The 16,510-nt window shown below is 42.9% G+C and overlaps 1 protein-coding gene across 3 annotated transcripts in view; it reads left to right on the plus strand.

Moving 5' to 3' along the window:
- The window catches only part of lrch3 (leucine-rich repeats and calponin homology (CH) domain containing 3), a 44,908-nt gene continuing 28,398 nt past the window's right edge, over positions 1-16,510 (plus strand). For 2 of the 3 annotated variants that reach the window (XM_041799529.1, XM_041799519.1), the window contains exons 1-4: positions 2-603; positions 13,912-14,056; positions 14,343-14,469; positions 15,144-15,249. In XM_041799529.1, the coding sequence (XP_041655463.1) occupies positions 339-603; positions 13,912-14,056; positions 14,343-14,469; positions 15,144-15,249 (643 nt within the window). In that variant the 5' untranslated portion in view covers positions 2-338. Of the gene's footprint in view, positions 604-13,911; positions 14,057-14,342; positions 14,470-15,143; positions 15,250-16,510 lie in introns of all 3 variants that reach the window. The other variant, XM_041799509.1, reaches the window with a different exon arrangement.

The raw sequence follows: 16,510 nt of genomic DNA on the forward strand, positions 1-16,510 counted from the left end.
ATATTGTTGTGCCGATAAAGTTCTATGATAGTTGTATTAAATGTGATAATATTACTGTATTTACTGTAGAATATTATTAAAGTGCTGTACAGTGTTTTTGAACTCCTAAAGTGTTAAAATATTTCTTTAAAGTATAATAATAGTTTACTTACCGCACAGTGTTGTTACATTGCTGTGCAGTATTTTCTTTTTGTTTGTTTTTCATGTGTTGTTTATAAAAATAACTCCTTGTTGTCCAGTCCGCTTCCCTTTGATCACCGCTCTGCGCATGCGCTCCTCTGGAGTTTAGGGTGGGAGAGTTAGCTGTTAGCATAGTGAGCTAACAGCCGGAGTGTGTAATGGCGGCCTCAGTGTTGCTGGGGTCTGCGGACAGCACGGGACTAAACTTCACGGTTGGAGGCGTTAGCAGCGGCGGCACCGGGAATGTGCTAGCAGGGAATAATAACGGACTGGGTCCGGCGGGTCCGGCGCCCTGGAACCGGTCCATTGACCGGGCGTTGGACGAAGCCTCGGCCACCGGGAGCCTGAACCTCAGCGGCAGGAAGCTGAAGGAGTTTCCGCGGAGCGCCGCCAACCACGACCTCACGGACACCACTAGGGCCGGTAAGAGTGAACCGAGGTTACCGGAGACCGAGCGGACCGAGCAGGCTGCTGCTGGGTCGGTTAAAGTCACTTAGAGACAGTTTTCTTCTACTTTAGGGGCGGGAAAAGTCCCAACTTCACGTCTGCGGAGCGGTTGGGATGGAAAACAGTCTGGGCCGGTGTTATGACAAATAATGTATCCCTCTAAAATAGATTCCGGTCGTGATTTCTCCTCCTGTATTCTGATTTTCGGTGTTTATTAACGTAAGAGCTGTAGTATAGGTGAATTAGAATAATGAATGAGGTCTTTGATGGACTTTTGCAAGACTTGAAAAATCAAAATAAGTTGGGATGCGACATGACGTTACCCCATCTGCTCATGGGCAGCTACGTTCAATAACGTCACATAACTTTAACCGGTTAGCAGACCGATGGGACATTAGATAGTTCTGGTAACAGTTCATCTTATTACACCGGTAAGTTTGGAGAGGCGATGGTTATTTTGAACTGGTTTAGCCAGCTAACACGCTAACTCTGCCACAGGGTTGGTAGTCTGCTGGGTAAACACAGTGGTGATAGGGCTGGGCAATAGGACCAAAAACATACCTGACATTGAATAATGATAATTATAATATTACAATATTATTATCATTATAACTCTGACACAGTGTTGGCAGTCTGCTGGGTAAACACAGTGGTGATAGGGCTGGGCAATAGGACCGAAAATATACTAGATATGTAATAATGATAATTATGATATAACAGTATTATTATGATAATAACTCTGCCACAGGGTTGGTAGTCTGCTGGGTGTAAACAGTGGTGATAGGGCTGAGTGTTGAAAAGAAACTATATTTGATATGAAATCTGATGAAAGGGGCAAATAGGCATGTAAGGGAGAAAACTTGGTGAAAAGTTGCAAAAATGGGTGCAAAGTCACAAAAAACTGAGTTACAGGTGGTCTAAAAGCTGCAAAAATGAGTGAAAAGTGACTAAAATTGGCAAAAAAGCTGTTTAATTGATAGAAAATGGGGAAAAATTGAAATTCAATGGCAAAAGGCGGCCTTGATGGGTGGAAAATTGCAAAATAGCAGGATAAAAGTGGCGAAAACTGATGGAAAAATGGCAAAAATGGGATAAAAGTGGCAGTAATGGTCAAGAAGTTGCTACAAGAAGTGGTAAAATGGGCTAAAAGCAACAGAAATTGATTGAAAGTGGGGAAAAATGTAAAAAAAAAAGGGGGGGGGGGGCAAAAAAAGGCATATGAGGGCAATGGAAATAGGGAAAAATAAGGGTGACAATGAAGTATGACCATTAAAAGCTCCTGTATGTGTGGGAGACAAACTGATTAATGAGTAATTTCTGAGGTCAAAGTGTCCATTTTTAAGGTTTTCTGGGGAATAATATCTCAAATTAAGACATAAAAGAGACACATATCATCACAAAAGAGCCATGCATTGAGTATGACTGGTTTAGATGGTTAGAACTGCGCCACTGCTATTTCAGATACTGTGGTATCAAACAGGTTTAAACATGGTTTTATTTTTACTAGAATCATCTCAGAGCTTATTATTCTGGTAGTGATGACCATGTTTTATTTCCTTTAAGTGATAAATAAATGTAGACATTTATCATGTATGATGGGTCAGTATTGCGCAGCCCTACTACAGAGCTCACATGGAGAGACAGAAAGCACATCATGCCGTATCTTTGATGAGTGACGAAGCATTTTCTATTTCCCAGCAGTGATGAAGAGCTGCAGTCAGATGTTATTTTAGTGAACGACATGCTGTAAAGGCAGATGGATCAGACTCTTTCAACGTCTCTGTAACGGTCTCTGCTCTCATATCCTGGGCCGTTCGCTTTCTCTTCATTGTTGTAGCAGAGGAGCAGGCTAGAAGCTGATATAGTTCCTAGATCTTCAGGGAAACCAACTACGTCACACAGAGATGCTGCTGCTGAATGAGCTGGTTTTACAGCTGCAGGAACATCTGCAGCCACTGCAGTTTTCACATGTAAACCAAACTATGATGGAGAGAGAGGGCTGAGGAGTCAGTGAAATACCCCTGTAGGGATGAGGGTTGTCATTAGAGATGCACAGCAGTGCTGGCATGATGGCAGTGTTGGCAGATAACAGCTAAAACAGTGAATAAACTCCTGCTGAAGCCACTTAGGAGAAGAGGATGGAGTGGATGCAGCTACAGTGGATTTACACGAAGCTGGTCTCTGGGTTTATCAGGGTCCATTCTCTGGGTTTGTCAGGGCCATTCTCTGGTTTATCAGGGGCCATAATCTGGGTTTGTCAGGGGCCATAATCTAGGTTTATCAGGGGCCATAATCTGGGTTTGTCAGGGGGCATAATCTGGGTTTGTCAGGGGGCATAATCTAGGTTTATCAGGGGCCATAATCTGGGTTTGTCAGGGTACATTCTTTTGGTTTGTCAGGGCCATTCTCTGGTTTATCAGGGACCCAGCCGGTTCTGTGTATAGACCTGACCAGGGGCTTAGTCCACACCTGCCAGGCGTAGTAAGGGGGTGACTGTGGTGAGAAGAGGTCAGTTACCATCTGGGTTGCCCTGAGTGCTCCTGTCTCCCTCTGTGTGAGCTCTGTCCTGGGTTTATGACTGCTGAAGTCTGTAGCAGTGAGTTTCTTCTGTCTGACACTAAACTTACCAGCAGACTGACCACTGTTAATCAGCGTTAGTCGATCTCACACAGCACTAAAGATGTGACTGTACAAATAAAAAATAGCCCAATCCAGTGATGATCAACAAACCTTTCTCACAGACAGACTGGCGCTCTCGTGGTGTGTTCCCAGTCACCTTCCCTGGTACACGCCCATCCAAGCTCACCTGATAACAAAAACACAAATTCTATCAAAGTAAAAGCATAATAAATACTCTTAACAGTCACAGAAGCAAGAAAACTTAATCCTGAGGAATCTTTACCAAAAACATAAATAAATAAATGAATGTTAGAATGAAACAATGTGAAGATCTCCATGAAAGTTCAGGAAGAGCCGTGTGGTTCCATGCAGGGACTAAAGGACCGTTTCCTCCCCCTGTGAGCAAGAGTCCTGTCAGAGGATGAGGGAACATTCTGACTGAAAAGGTTATTCAGAGGCTGTATTTATCTGGTTTAGTGTCCTTTTTATTCTAAAACTGTGAAGTGAATTACAGAGGCGACCAGAGTCAGAGTGGTCCAGAGAGGCTGAGCCTACATTCAGATGAACACATTAGGAGTCCTGTGTATGCTCAGCCTGAGGCTCTAGCTGTGCTCTACTTAAAGAAGTGACGGGGTGGGTCAGACATCACTGTGGTTGATATGGGAGTCCGCTGTGGTCGTCAGCATGTCAGAATTTAAACTTTAATTTGTTTCTGCTGAAGAACAATAGTGACATCTGTTCTCTAAAGTAGACGTCCTAGCAGCCGTACTCTGGGTTTAATCCTTTCAGCCTCCTAGTTGTGAAAATTGTTGGAAATCTGTGAGGCTGTGTTAGAAAGAAATGCCACTGGAGCAGTAATCACTGAATAAATACAGACGTGTCCGTGCTAAAAGCTAGCAGCTTCAGTGTGTTCATTAATGCAGGACCTTCAAAAGTCTGAAAACACTGTAAGGTCCTAGATTTAGTGGCTGCTGACGGATTCTGTCTTGATCTTTCAGTCAGTTTAATGTTTTTGAGTTTTTATATTTTTTATATCTGTAGGAATTCAGCAGAGTCTGATGTCATTCTTACACGTGTTCTTACAGGTTCTTTACAGTCATGTGATTCTGAAGATGCATGGATGCTCCATGGGGGGCAGGAAGTGAGGACAGCCATTAGAATGAATGTGAACAGTTAAAACTGTAGAGCTCTAAATACTCCTGAACGCTGCAGTTATCATCAGAGCATTTCCAGATCACTGATACTCAGTCCTGCAGACCTCCTATCATCTGGTCTATCCAGATGAAGGGAGACCAGAGTCTAGAGAAGTCTTGAGCCTCTTACCATCTAAAAACATTCTCAGTAAGTCTTAAACAGTCTTCTATGTAAACGCTGATGTTCTATTAACAGTATAAACCTTGTGGGTTTAGAGAGCGAAGAATGATGAGCCTTTCATGAACGAGCCTGTTCTACTATACGACTCTTTAATGTGAGCCGTTCATAAACGACTCTCCAAATTTGCTTCTGGAGAGTCCTGTCTTGAGCCCTCTAATAGTGGTCTTTTAGTGAGTCTGTACACTGGTTAAACTCATATTTTTTATGTACATTTATATCTTTGTGCTAGGTTTCATTGAGTGGTTTTGTTTTACCCTGCTTAAACCAAGAGTCTTATTTTGAAGGCTGTACCTGTACTGTTAATGTTACTTCCTGTATATAAGGTGCCCTTCTGCTCTTTGTCTACAACACTGAAGAAGACCTACGTGTTGAAACGCGACCGTTATGCCTTAACAAACGGTAAAAGGACATTTTGAGTGCTGACCTTTCCTGCTTCTAGTCTACCTTTGTGGTCGTGAACCTATTTTTCTGTTAAAAGTCAGGAGAGGGCTCCTTTTTCTGCTTTTTCGTCAATTTTTAATGCGAACACTGAAATTTTTGATAATGTGCCAAGTTGGAACATTCTTTGTACTATTTCCAACTAAATTTCTCTTTGAATCTCTTAAATGTAGAAACAACTTTTTTTTTTAAACTAAAATATCCCTACATGAATAGATATCTATTTATATATTTATATAAATGAAGATATATTTATGTATATATCTATATATTTGTGATGCACGATAACTGTTTTTCTGAACCGATACCAATAACTGATAATTTCCTACTCCTAATGGCAGATAACTGATAATAACGGATATATTTTTTTTCAATTGTTGATCTAACAAAAGAAGTTTATTTGATGTGTTTATGCACATCTGGGGGTAAGAAGGGGTTAATATGTAGAGAGCAAAGATATTTATAACTCATTTTAACTAATATCACTCATGTTTTTCAAAAAACAAAGAACCATTCTGACTTTATAACTGTTACTATAGATCACTTTTCTTAGTTGAACGTGTACCAAGTACAACATACACAAACAACTGACAGAAAACCAAATGATAACAGGCTGTTATGCTTAACAAAAGGAGATATTTGGGGGGTCTGTTTTTTTGCTGAGGCCAGAATTAAAGCAAGCTGATGTTTTACATAAAGATTAATAATATGCACTGACATAAGCCATATCAGAGATAGGTTAAGAATGTAAAGTCCACCGTGGTCTGTGGCTAACTTCCATTCATAACGTGGATCAGACTGAATGAAACCACATCAAACAGAGCAGGCAGGTCTACGTCTATGAAAGTAGTGATGGATCAGGAGACTGTCAGACTGATTTTGTTATTATATTATAGTGCACCTTTTGGCTCTGGCGAGCTTTCTGCAGTTTTCAATGCCTGCTAATGCCCGTGGCTGAGGCTAGTGGCTGCTGCCACTTCGTTTTAACATTGTCAGGATGATGACTCTGAAGTGACTTATAAGATCCGTCGAGGACTTCTTTCTACTCTTTGCGACCTTTGCAGGGCAAATTCTACACACACGGTCGTGTTATCCTCCCTGTAAATTCTGAATAACGCCACCGTGTTGTTAGTATTTTAGCACAGGGGCTGCTACTTTCTCTTCTTCTTTGATGCTTTAATAGCAGGTCGTGTACTGCGGCGCCACCCGCTGTTTCGGAATGTGTAGTCTCCTGAGAAAGAAAACAAACGCCAGCACTGCTGTGCTGACAAAAATATATGTTATCGGGGCTCGTCGTAATGATATCGGACCAATAAGAATGACGTAATAATTTCCTGTTATCGGGCCGATAACTATCGGCCTGATAGTTATCTCGCACCCCTACTATATATATATATATGAAGCTGGTGTAGTTCAGCAGCCAATTTGATATAATTTACCTAGCCAAAAAGATTGTGTTGAATGGTGCTATTTTTTATCGTGAATTATATCGTTATCGCAATAAATACAGCAAAATATCGTGATACATTTTTTTAGTCCATATCGCCCATCCCTATTGACCACTAGCTGATGGTTTGATTCAGGTGCAGTGAAGAAGACCAGCATCTAAACATACATAGTGGGGCGTCTTCAGGTCCAGAGCTGAGAACTGCTGCCTCAGCAAAACTGCTCTCATCGTAGAGGTCTAACTGCATAATGTTACCCTGAGGCAACGAACCAAAAAAGAAAAGTTTTTGGTAACTAGAAAATATCCAAATATTTCTTCAAACAAAAAAAGATTCTTCTTTACATATTAATGCACATGCACATATTTTATTTTAGTTTTTTTTAGCTTATACCAGTGCTTAACTCACCAATCTCTGGCGCCATGTCCTATGCACTTTTGGCTCCACCCCCCTATGAAATATCACAACCACTGCTTCTTCATCTTTTATTATTGCTAACAATTAGTAGGGATGCACCGAAATGAAAATTCTTGGCCGAAACCGAAAACCGAAACACCGAAAGAAATTATTATGCCAATTATTAGTACCATTGCATTTATGGTTATGACTGTGTACTAACCTCACTAAAATCAATTGCAATTGCAAAAATTAATATTAATGCTTCAAAGAATAAATCAATTACAAAATTATGTAAATATTTATTGAGCACTTCATTCCAACAATACACAATATAAGATAAAATAAAATACAAAATAAAATGTTTAACTTGACCCCACTCATGTATACATTAAATCAGTGGTTCTTAACCTTTTATCAGTCATGTACCTCCTGTGAAGTATTTTGTCAGCCAAGTAGCCCCTAAACAGCTCAAAGCTTTTTGGCCAAAAAGAAAGTTATAAAAAGACTTCTCTCTTCTCAAACTGAAATCATGAACTTAGTTATAGATCTGCATTTCTTCACAAAAATAAATCATAAACCTTTTAATGAATGGAGAGGTTGTGAATACAGTGATTGACAGGCATGTGCCAGTGTGGGTCAAACCATTCTGCCATGGGGGAGACTCAGGGGGTTTTAGGGTCATTAAATTTAAGAGCATACAAAATATTAACTCCAGTTTATAAACTTAAGGTCCTTACACTCTAGACGCAATTTTTTCATGCAGATTATTCACACAAAATATTTATATTTGAACCTGTAGCGAGTCAAAGCAAGCTTCCTCACCTGCAACATCATTTCGCAGCGTGACATTGCTGCGGATATTTAAGTAGCGCATTTGCGCTCAAGTGGACATGTTGGGCTGCCTGTTGCCTGTCTCCCTCTCTACCAGGCTAAAAAAAGAGGCACAAACACAAGCACTGATACAGACAGATATGAGGAGATATCAAACATCAGGTGGTGTTGGAGAGGAGGACGTTTTTGTTCCTCTGTCTGCCTTAAAAATCAGCACCACCACCACCATGTGCACTCGTTGGAGCGAAACTCACAGAGCTGGAGCTGTTTCTAAACAAACGGGACTTTAGTGAAATATTTATCAACACAGTCTCCTCTGACCTCAGACAAACGACTTATAAAAGCTCTGGATCAACCAGTTAAATGTCTCCTCTGACCAGTCTGGAATGCAAACAGGTGAGCCAGCCTGTGCACTGTGGAGAGAGTTAACTCCTCTCACCGCGACCCTCAGCTGTGCCCTATTACTCTTATTGATCATATTTGACACAGAATGAATGAAAAGTCAGTCCCTCCTCGTACAAACTTGGCTGGCGCAGTGAAACCATGAAAAAAACGGCACTGACAGCCTGGCTGTGCGTAAAAGTGCCGCATTACGCACGGAGTGAAGGACAGAGAGGGACAAACCTCCTTTTATTTTCAGTTTCAAAAAATATCACTGTTTATCAGAGGACAGAGAAAACACACCACAGACATTCGCAGCACGAATGTGATTTTAGAATGTACGTAATATACTGGCAAAATCGTGTCACTCCTGACGTGCAAAGAAATAAATAGCCGGCATGTATTTTAAAATTTGCGTACCCCCCTGGAGTGCCCTCAAGTGTACCCCTATTTGAGAACCACTGATCCAAGCGCGTGCTGACTGCGGTTTTAGCTTGCGTCATCACAACGTCGTGTTTCGGCCTTGTTGTTTCGGTGATAAAAGTCTTTCCGCCGAAAACCGAAAATGCACTTTTGGGCCATTTTCGGCCGAAAATTTTCGGTGGCCGAATTTTCGGTGCATCCCTAACAATTAGTTCTGGGGATATAATGTTTAACACAGAACACAAGAAAACGATAGGAGGAAATTTTCTGACAAAAAAACTGCCTGAGGGCAATGTTATACAATAAAGGGTTAGATGTATGCTGGCCTACTATATTTGCTGTTTAAGCTGTATTTTAGTTTTAACTGCAGTACTGAACTATAAACAGGAATTTCTAGTTTTAGACTATTTTAGACCATAAAAGTAAAAAATAGACCTTCTATCAGCACCTATGGTTCCTGACCCAGTTAGTTTTTCTCATCGTCTAAATGCTCAGAGCAAACAGAATCAGAAGTGCTGTCTGTGTTGTCTTTTATTATTGTCAGCTGTAAACATGCTTATATCTGTTCCTAATGAAAGAGGTTAGAAATTAGAGATGCAGCACAGTTAGAGCATATGAAAGGGTCTTGAAAAAGGTCTAAAAGTCTGTAAATGCCGTAACGCTTGGTGAATCAGCTTAACTGTGTAACAGGAAATCCACGTTGCCATGGTGACGTGTACTTCCTCAGGGCCAGGTGCAGACCTGTACTCTCTGGGTGAAGCTGCGCAGCTGAGCTGTGTCTCTGGGTTTATCGTTGATGAGGAGGCTGATACTCTTCCTCATCAAAGAGTCTCTTCCAGCGCACATGCTCATTCTGGGACAGAGTCCAGGAATCAAAGGAGGAGGAAGAGGAAGCGCTTTAAAGTTAGAACTGTGATGAGCTGAAGGCTGGGCTTTGGCGGATCACTGATATTCTATGATATATTCACAGTCTAAGGGTGTCCTGTCTCACAGCTCGAGTGGAATAGGTCGTTTCCACCGAGCAGTTCAGTTCAGTTCGGTGCGGGATGGCACGCTTTTTTGTCGCTTCCATAGAGAAAGGATCCCAAAAAAGCACCGTCCCACTTTTCGGCACCCTTCTGTAGGGGTGTCAATCTTACTTAACCGTACCAAACAGGTGGAGCTACACACACAACAATAGGGGCTGCACTGACGTCACGTCAGCGCGCGACTCAGCTGCTCACCTCCGGGCTTCAAAGACGGAAGTCTGCTGTGAGAAGCAGGTGAAAACAGGAGAAAAATGGACCAATATCTGCCTAAATGGAAAATATTTGGATTCGACGGAGATCCAAACTGTTTCCTAGTCTATGGATGTTGGTACCTGACCACAAATCAAGTTTCCTGACGTTCAGCTGGATGAATTTAAGAACACAAAGCAGAGGCTGAAGGCGCACATCAGCCTGATCCATCCGCGATGGATAAGAAACTAAATAATGCAGAAGTTTTGTGAATACGAAGCCTTAGAACAGTTCATTCTCATCAGTAACTAGTTATAATCTACGTCTTACGTTAGATAAACTGTGAAAACATCACTCTATGGTTGTTTAACGGGCTCGTAAAACTTCAGGCTGCAGACTATTTTTAAACGAGATCAGCTCACCCCAGATTTCTGACTTGATTTAGCTTGATTTTAACACCAGCTGAACTTTAACTTTATTTTGAATGTGGCGAATTCTCACAGTACAGCTCTAAACTTTTGTCATATAAACTGTTCTAGACTAGATATATTCACATATTAACGTAGCGTTACGACTTAAACAGTCTCTATACACGTATTCCATCAGCTGAGGATCTTTACTGACAGTGGTTAACATCATTAAGGTGTAGTTATTTTTTTAAAAGCAGTTTCAGCTGAAATAAAGCTGTTTACTGCTTATTCCCGACTAATTTCTGTCACTCATCCTTTCTATAACTCTGCAGCTGGAACAGTTGACTCACGCTGTCTGTGTTTTTACATGCATGCTTTTACAGCCCCGCCCGGCCAAGTGAGAGCAGGGATGTCTGTGGAAACGCAAACTATTTGGGGGTTTAGCGTACCGAACTGAATCAAACCGGACCCCTGATGGAAACACGGCTGAAGTGTCCGGTCTGATCGCTTCATCTGTCTCCCTGAATGCTGATGAGGTATCAGGAGGAAGGGTCACAGATTTCACCACTACACCTGTGACTCTAAAGGAGGAAGGGTCGCAGATTTCACCACTACACCTGTGACTCTAAAGGAGGAAGGGTTGCAGATTTCACCACTACACCTGTGACTCTAAGGGAGGAAGGGTCGCAGATGTCATCACTACACCTGTAACGCTGAAGGAGGAAGGGTCACAGATGTCACCACTGCACCTGTAACTCTGAAGGAGGAAGGGTCGCAGATGTCACCACTGCACCTGTAACTCTGAAGGAGGAAGGGTCGCAGATGTCACCACTACACCTGTGACTTTGAAGGAGGAAGGGTCGCAGATGTCATCACTACACCTGTAACGCTGAAGGAGGAAGGGTCGCAGATGTCACCACTACACCTGTGACTCTAAAGGGGGAAGGGTCGCAGATTTCACCACTACACCTGTGACTTTGAGGGAGGAAGGGTCACAGATGTCACCACTACACCTGTGACTCTAAAGGAGGAAGAGTCGCAGATTTCACCACTACACCTGTAACTGAAGGAGGAAGGGTCGCAGATGTCACCACTACACCTGTGACTCTAAAGGGGGAAGGGTCGCAGATTTCACCATCGCACCTGTAACTGAAGGAGGAAGGGTCACAGATTTCACCATCACACCTGTGACTCTGAAGGAGGAAGGGTCGCAGAATTCATCATCACACCTGTGACTCTAAAGGAGGAAGGGTCGTAGATTTCACCACTACACCTGTAACTGAAGGAGGAAGGGTCACAATTTTCACCATCACACCTGTAACTCTGTTTGAAGGAGGAAGGGTCGCAGATTTCACCATCGCACCTGTAACTCTGTTTGAAGGAGGAAGGGTCGCAGATTTCACCATCGCACCTGTAACTCTGTTTGAAGGAGGAAGGGTCGCAGATTTCACCATTGCACCTGTAACTCTGTTTGAAGGAGGAAGGGTCGCAGATTTCACCATTGCACCTGTAACTCTGTTTGAAGGAGGAAGGGTCGCAGATTTCACCATTGCACCTGTAACTCTGTTTGAAGGAGGAAGGGTCGCAGATTTCACCATTGCACCTGTAACTCTGTTTGAAGGAGGAAGGGTCGCAGATTTCACCATCGCACCTGTAACTCTGTTTGAAGGAGGAAGGGTCACAGATTTCACCACTACACCTGTAACTGAAGGAGGGTCACAGATTTCACCACTACACCTGTAACTGAAGGAGGGTCACAGATTTCACCATCACACCTGTAACTCTGTTTGAAGGAGGAAGGGTTTCAGATTTCACCATCGCACATGTAACTCTATTTGAAGGAGGAAGGGTCGCAGATTTCACCACTACACCTGTCACTCTGTTTGAAGGAGCCTCTGGTGATGCAGGGGGGGATGGCTAGTCTGTGGATCACTGTGTCCTGTCACCATGACAACCACATGGGCACTCTGATTAGAGGATTGGTGTGAGAGGAGCTGAAGGTCCAGGAACAGATGGACTGTTGTTAAAGTTTCGTTTCTATTCTGAGAGAGTCACAAGTTTGTGACTGAACAGAGACGGAAACCCGCCATCAGGATGTAAAATAATATTCAGACAGAGATGACAGAAGGTTTACACAGGAGATACTGATGCTATATCTCTCTTTGTGTACCACAGCTCTCTGATTTTGTCTCTCATAAAAAGGCTCAAACTTTTGATGGGTGTGAAGTCCACAGCAGGCAGCAGCTCTGGGGATGTTCCCAGGACAGGGGTTTTATATTTAAGAGGCTGCAGACATCCATCAGAGTCCTGTAGTGCATGTTTAGGTCTCTACAATCAGCCTGTGAAAGGCTCTGCTGGTTGAATTGTGGCTGATCTTTATGCATTTAAAAGCGCAGCCCACGTTACTTCACATTCCCACATCCTATGGTGATAGTTTTAGAGTTTCTCATTCTACCTCTGAGAGGAAGGGAGAGTGAAAACAGAGGAACTGAATGCACTGCGCTGCCCTGATCTAACTCACTTTACCACTCTAGACTGAATACAACACTTCCGCTTCCAGTGCCATTTTAAACATGGGGGTTTAAAGGGTTTGTTACAGAAATGAATGAAGCTCCTGTAGAGGCAGGCGCTCTGACAGGTGAGCTCTGAGGTTTTAACACCTTGGGGTAATACCGTTTACCACAGTAAGATCTGAGAGAGGTTTGAATATCACCCATTCCTGTGGAGCCCTGATTTTCAGCTAGTGTCTTCTACTAGTGAAGTTAACAGCAGGTGGTAACTGCCGAGCTCTGTGGCGCCACATTGGTCACATGGCACCAGATCAGCCTATTGGTTCTCTACAGCAGCAGCAGAGCTTCCCTACAGGGCCAGGTAGATTTCTGCATGTTAGGGCTGTTTATGACTATGCTGATGGTTCAAAGTGTAAAAATAAAAACATTCTGAAGTCTGAAACTATTTCAGGTCCCAAAAGTAGTAAAGTATCAGTAGAACATTACAAACATTAACGGCGAAATATTTTACCCTCTAAGACAAGGTTATATTGTTCTCAGAGGTCCTCAAAACATTCCTGTGAAGATTGTTGCTGTAAAAAAAACTTCAGTATTGGATTTTTGTACGTCTAAAACTTACTGAACTGTCTGACTCCGCCCCTCTTAGGAAATGGGTGTGGCTTAATGGATGTGGTTTTGCTGGCAGCTGAGAAGAGGATCAAGAGAGGGGGGCAGAACTTTCTTTAAAGTGTGAAGGGCCAACCAAACCTGGGGGCGGGGCTAACTCCCCAAATGACATCATGAGGGGAAAATCTGAGAATGGCTTGTTTCCGCACACATTTTCTGAAAGGTGGTGGTGGTGGGGGGTGTTCTTATTCTTGTGAGGATTGTGGACAGGCCAGGGGCACTTATTTTTGCATAATATGCCCCCTTTAAACTCTTTAGAGCTGTACCATTAGAATTTGTCACATAAATAAAATAAAGATGTTAAAATTAAAATGGGTTAAGTAAGAAATTTTAACAAGATTAGTAAATAAATTCAGCCTCCTTGGTCCAGGAAACCTGTCTGTCAGATATCCTTAAATTAAGCAGATATTGGTCTGCTATTGTCCCGGGTGCCCAGCCCTAGACTAGGACGGTACGGGCCAGTTATCTGGAACCCTGGACTGTGCCGTACTTGACTGTTTCAGTGCAAATGTCCTATCAGGGCTAAAATGCCATCATTAGCTGTGACCTAACCGTCTCTCCTTGTTTTCAGATCTGTCCCGTAACCGCCTGTCGGAGCTTCCTCTGGAGGTTTGTCTCTTCGTGTCTCTGGAGAGTCTAAACCTCTACCAGAACTGTCTGCGCTCCCTCCCCGACAGTCTGGTCAACCTGCAGGCGCTCACCTACCTGAACCTCAGGTAACACACCCCCATACACACCTGATGGCAGCAGCCATGGTTTCATCCACTCCTGAATAGTCCTGCAGCTCCTCCACTGGGGGGTGCAGCCCTCCCTTTAGGGAGCTGTTTAACACCAGTGTGGCCAAAACCTTTTAGAACTGGTGTCACTGATCCATCTCCTCTAGTCTCAGTTTTTCTGACATTAAATCTGGTTTTGCTCTAAATTCCTGGTGTAAAGCCTCTTTCTGAGCGTACACTGCCATGCTGATGAAGCCGTCTCTCCTTCTGTCTTTGTACCTGTCAGTCGGAACCAGCTATCGGTCCTCCCCGTTGTGGTCTGCAGTCTGCCCCTGAAGGTTTTAATTGCCTGTAACAACAAACTGGTTTCTCTGCCAGAGGAGCTGGGACAGCTGAGACAGCTCACCGAGCTGGTGAGTCCCACTCCTCTGAATAAAATCAGTGTTTTTATTTTCAGCAGAGCAGGAGGCTGCCATCTGTCAGCCTTCTGTCCCTGATGACCTGGACGATGCTGGAGTTAGATGATGTCCTGTCACAGTGAAGGACTCCAGAATGGGACAAGAAGTGATTTCTGCTGAAAGAAGTGTGATCAAAACCACAAAGTAAATGCTGTTAGTGACTGGAAAACAATCTTGGACCCATTAAAAACCAGTCTTTTGGCTCCCAGACAAGTTTAAAGAAACTTTGAGACTCACTAATTCTTTCCTTTTACAGTAAATGTCTCTGAATGTCTCTGGGAGTGTCACCAGTTAATCCAGTTAAACCCTGACACTGTTTCTAATGTCAGAAATGCTGACATGGCAGTTAAGTCTCCTTGAGCTTTCCTAAGTTCTACAGCTTTTTAAAAGATATACCAGTTCATCTCGGTCAATTAGAATAAAGGCTGAGAGATTAGTTAAAGGAGCTAACCAGCTGGTCAGGGTGTAATACCATGAGTCTCTAATACTGAGCTTTTTCACTATATTCTCATTTTCTGCTTCTGAATTTTAGGTTTTCATTCTTTATCGCAGTAAAGAAAAAATTTAGATTGGCCTGACATTCTGGACCAAAGCAGTATTGATGATTGTGTGTGTGCTGCCCCCTGCAGGATGTCAGCTGTAATGAGATCCAGACTCTGCCATCTCAGATGGGTCAGCTGGAGGCTCTACGAGACCTGAACATCAGGAGGAACCACCTGGTCAGACTGCCCCCAGGTACACAGACATGCCAGAGGATTCATCTGGTGCTGAGACAGGTTTCAGGTTTCAAGTTGACTCTCAGAGGGTGTAAATAAATCCTTAGACTGAAGGTGCTGTGACCAAAAACAGAATAAAAATTATTGACATTTATATTTCTCCTCCTTTTTGCATTAATGTTTTGATTCGGTTCAGAACATAAATATCAAACATACAGTGCCCTGAAAAAGTATTTACCCCCTTTCTAAATCCTGATTTATTTTCATATTTATCACACTTGAATGTTTCGGATCAGCAAACCAATTTCTATGTCTCACAAAGACAACCTAAGTAAACAGAAAATGCTGTGTCTGAATTATTACTTCTTTTTTAAGGGGGGGAACCAAACCTATCTGGCCCTGTGTGAAAAAGTAATTACCCCCCTTGTTAAATCATTAGTTAACTGTGATTTACCACAGTTCTTGGAAAGCTGAGTTCAGTTTCACTGGCCGCACCCAGGCCTGATTACCGCCAGATTAGTTGAATGAAGAAATCACTTAAATAAAAGCTGTCAGACAAAATGAAGTAGGCTACAAGAACTCAGAAAGAAACCCATCATGCCACCATCCAAAGAAATTCAAGAACAAATAAGAAACAAAGTGACTGAAATCTATCAGTCTGGAAAAGGTTACAAAGACATTTCCAAGGCTTTGGGACTCCAGCGAACCACGGTCAGAGCCATTATTCACAAATGGAGAAAACTGGGAACAGTGGTGAACCTTCCCAGGAGTGGTCGGCCAACCAAAATGACTCCAAGAGTGTAACAACGACTCATCCAGGAGGTCACAAAAGAACCCAGAATCCCATCCAAAGACCTGCAGGCCTCACTGGCCTCAGTTAAGGTCAGAGTTCATGACTCAACCATCAGAAAGACACTGGACAAAAATGGCATTATGGGAGAGTTCCAAGACCAAAACCACTGCTTAGCAAAAAAGAACACAAAGGCTCATCTCACATTTGACTGAAAACATCCTGATGATCCCCAATACTTGTGGAGAAATATTCTGTGGACTGACCAGACAAAAGCTGAACTTTCTGGAAGGTGTGCGGCCCGTTACATCTGGAGTAAAAATAACACAGCATTTGATAAAAAGAACATCACGCCAACAGTCAAACATGGTGGTGTCAGTGTGATGGTCTTGGGCTGCTTTGCTGCTTCAGCACCTGGACCACTTGCTGTGATTGATGGAACCATGAATTCTGCTGTCTACCAGAAAATCCTGAATGCCAACTTCCGGCC

This window comes from Cheilinus undulatus, linkage group 2 (assembly GCF_018320785.1).
Source record: "Cheilinus undulatus linkage group 2, ASM1832078v1, whole genome shotgun sequence".
NCBI lineage: Eukaryota > Metazoa > Chordata > Actinopteri > Labriformes > Labridae > Cheilinus > Cheilinus undulatus.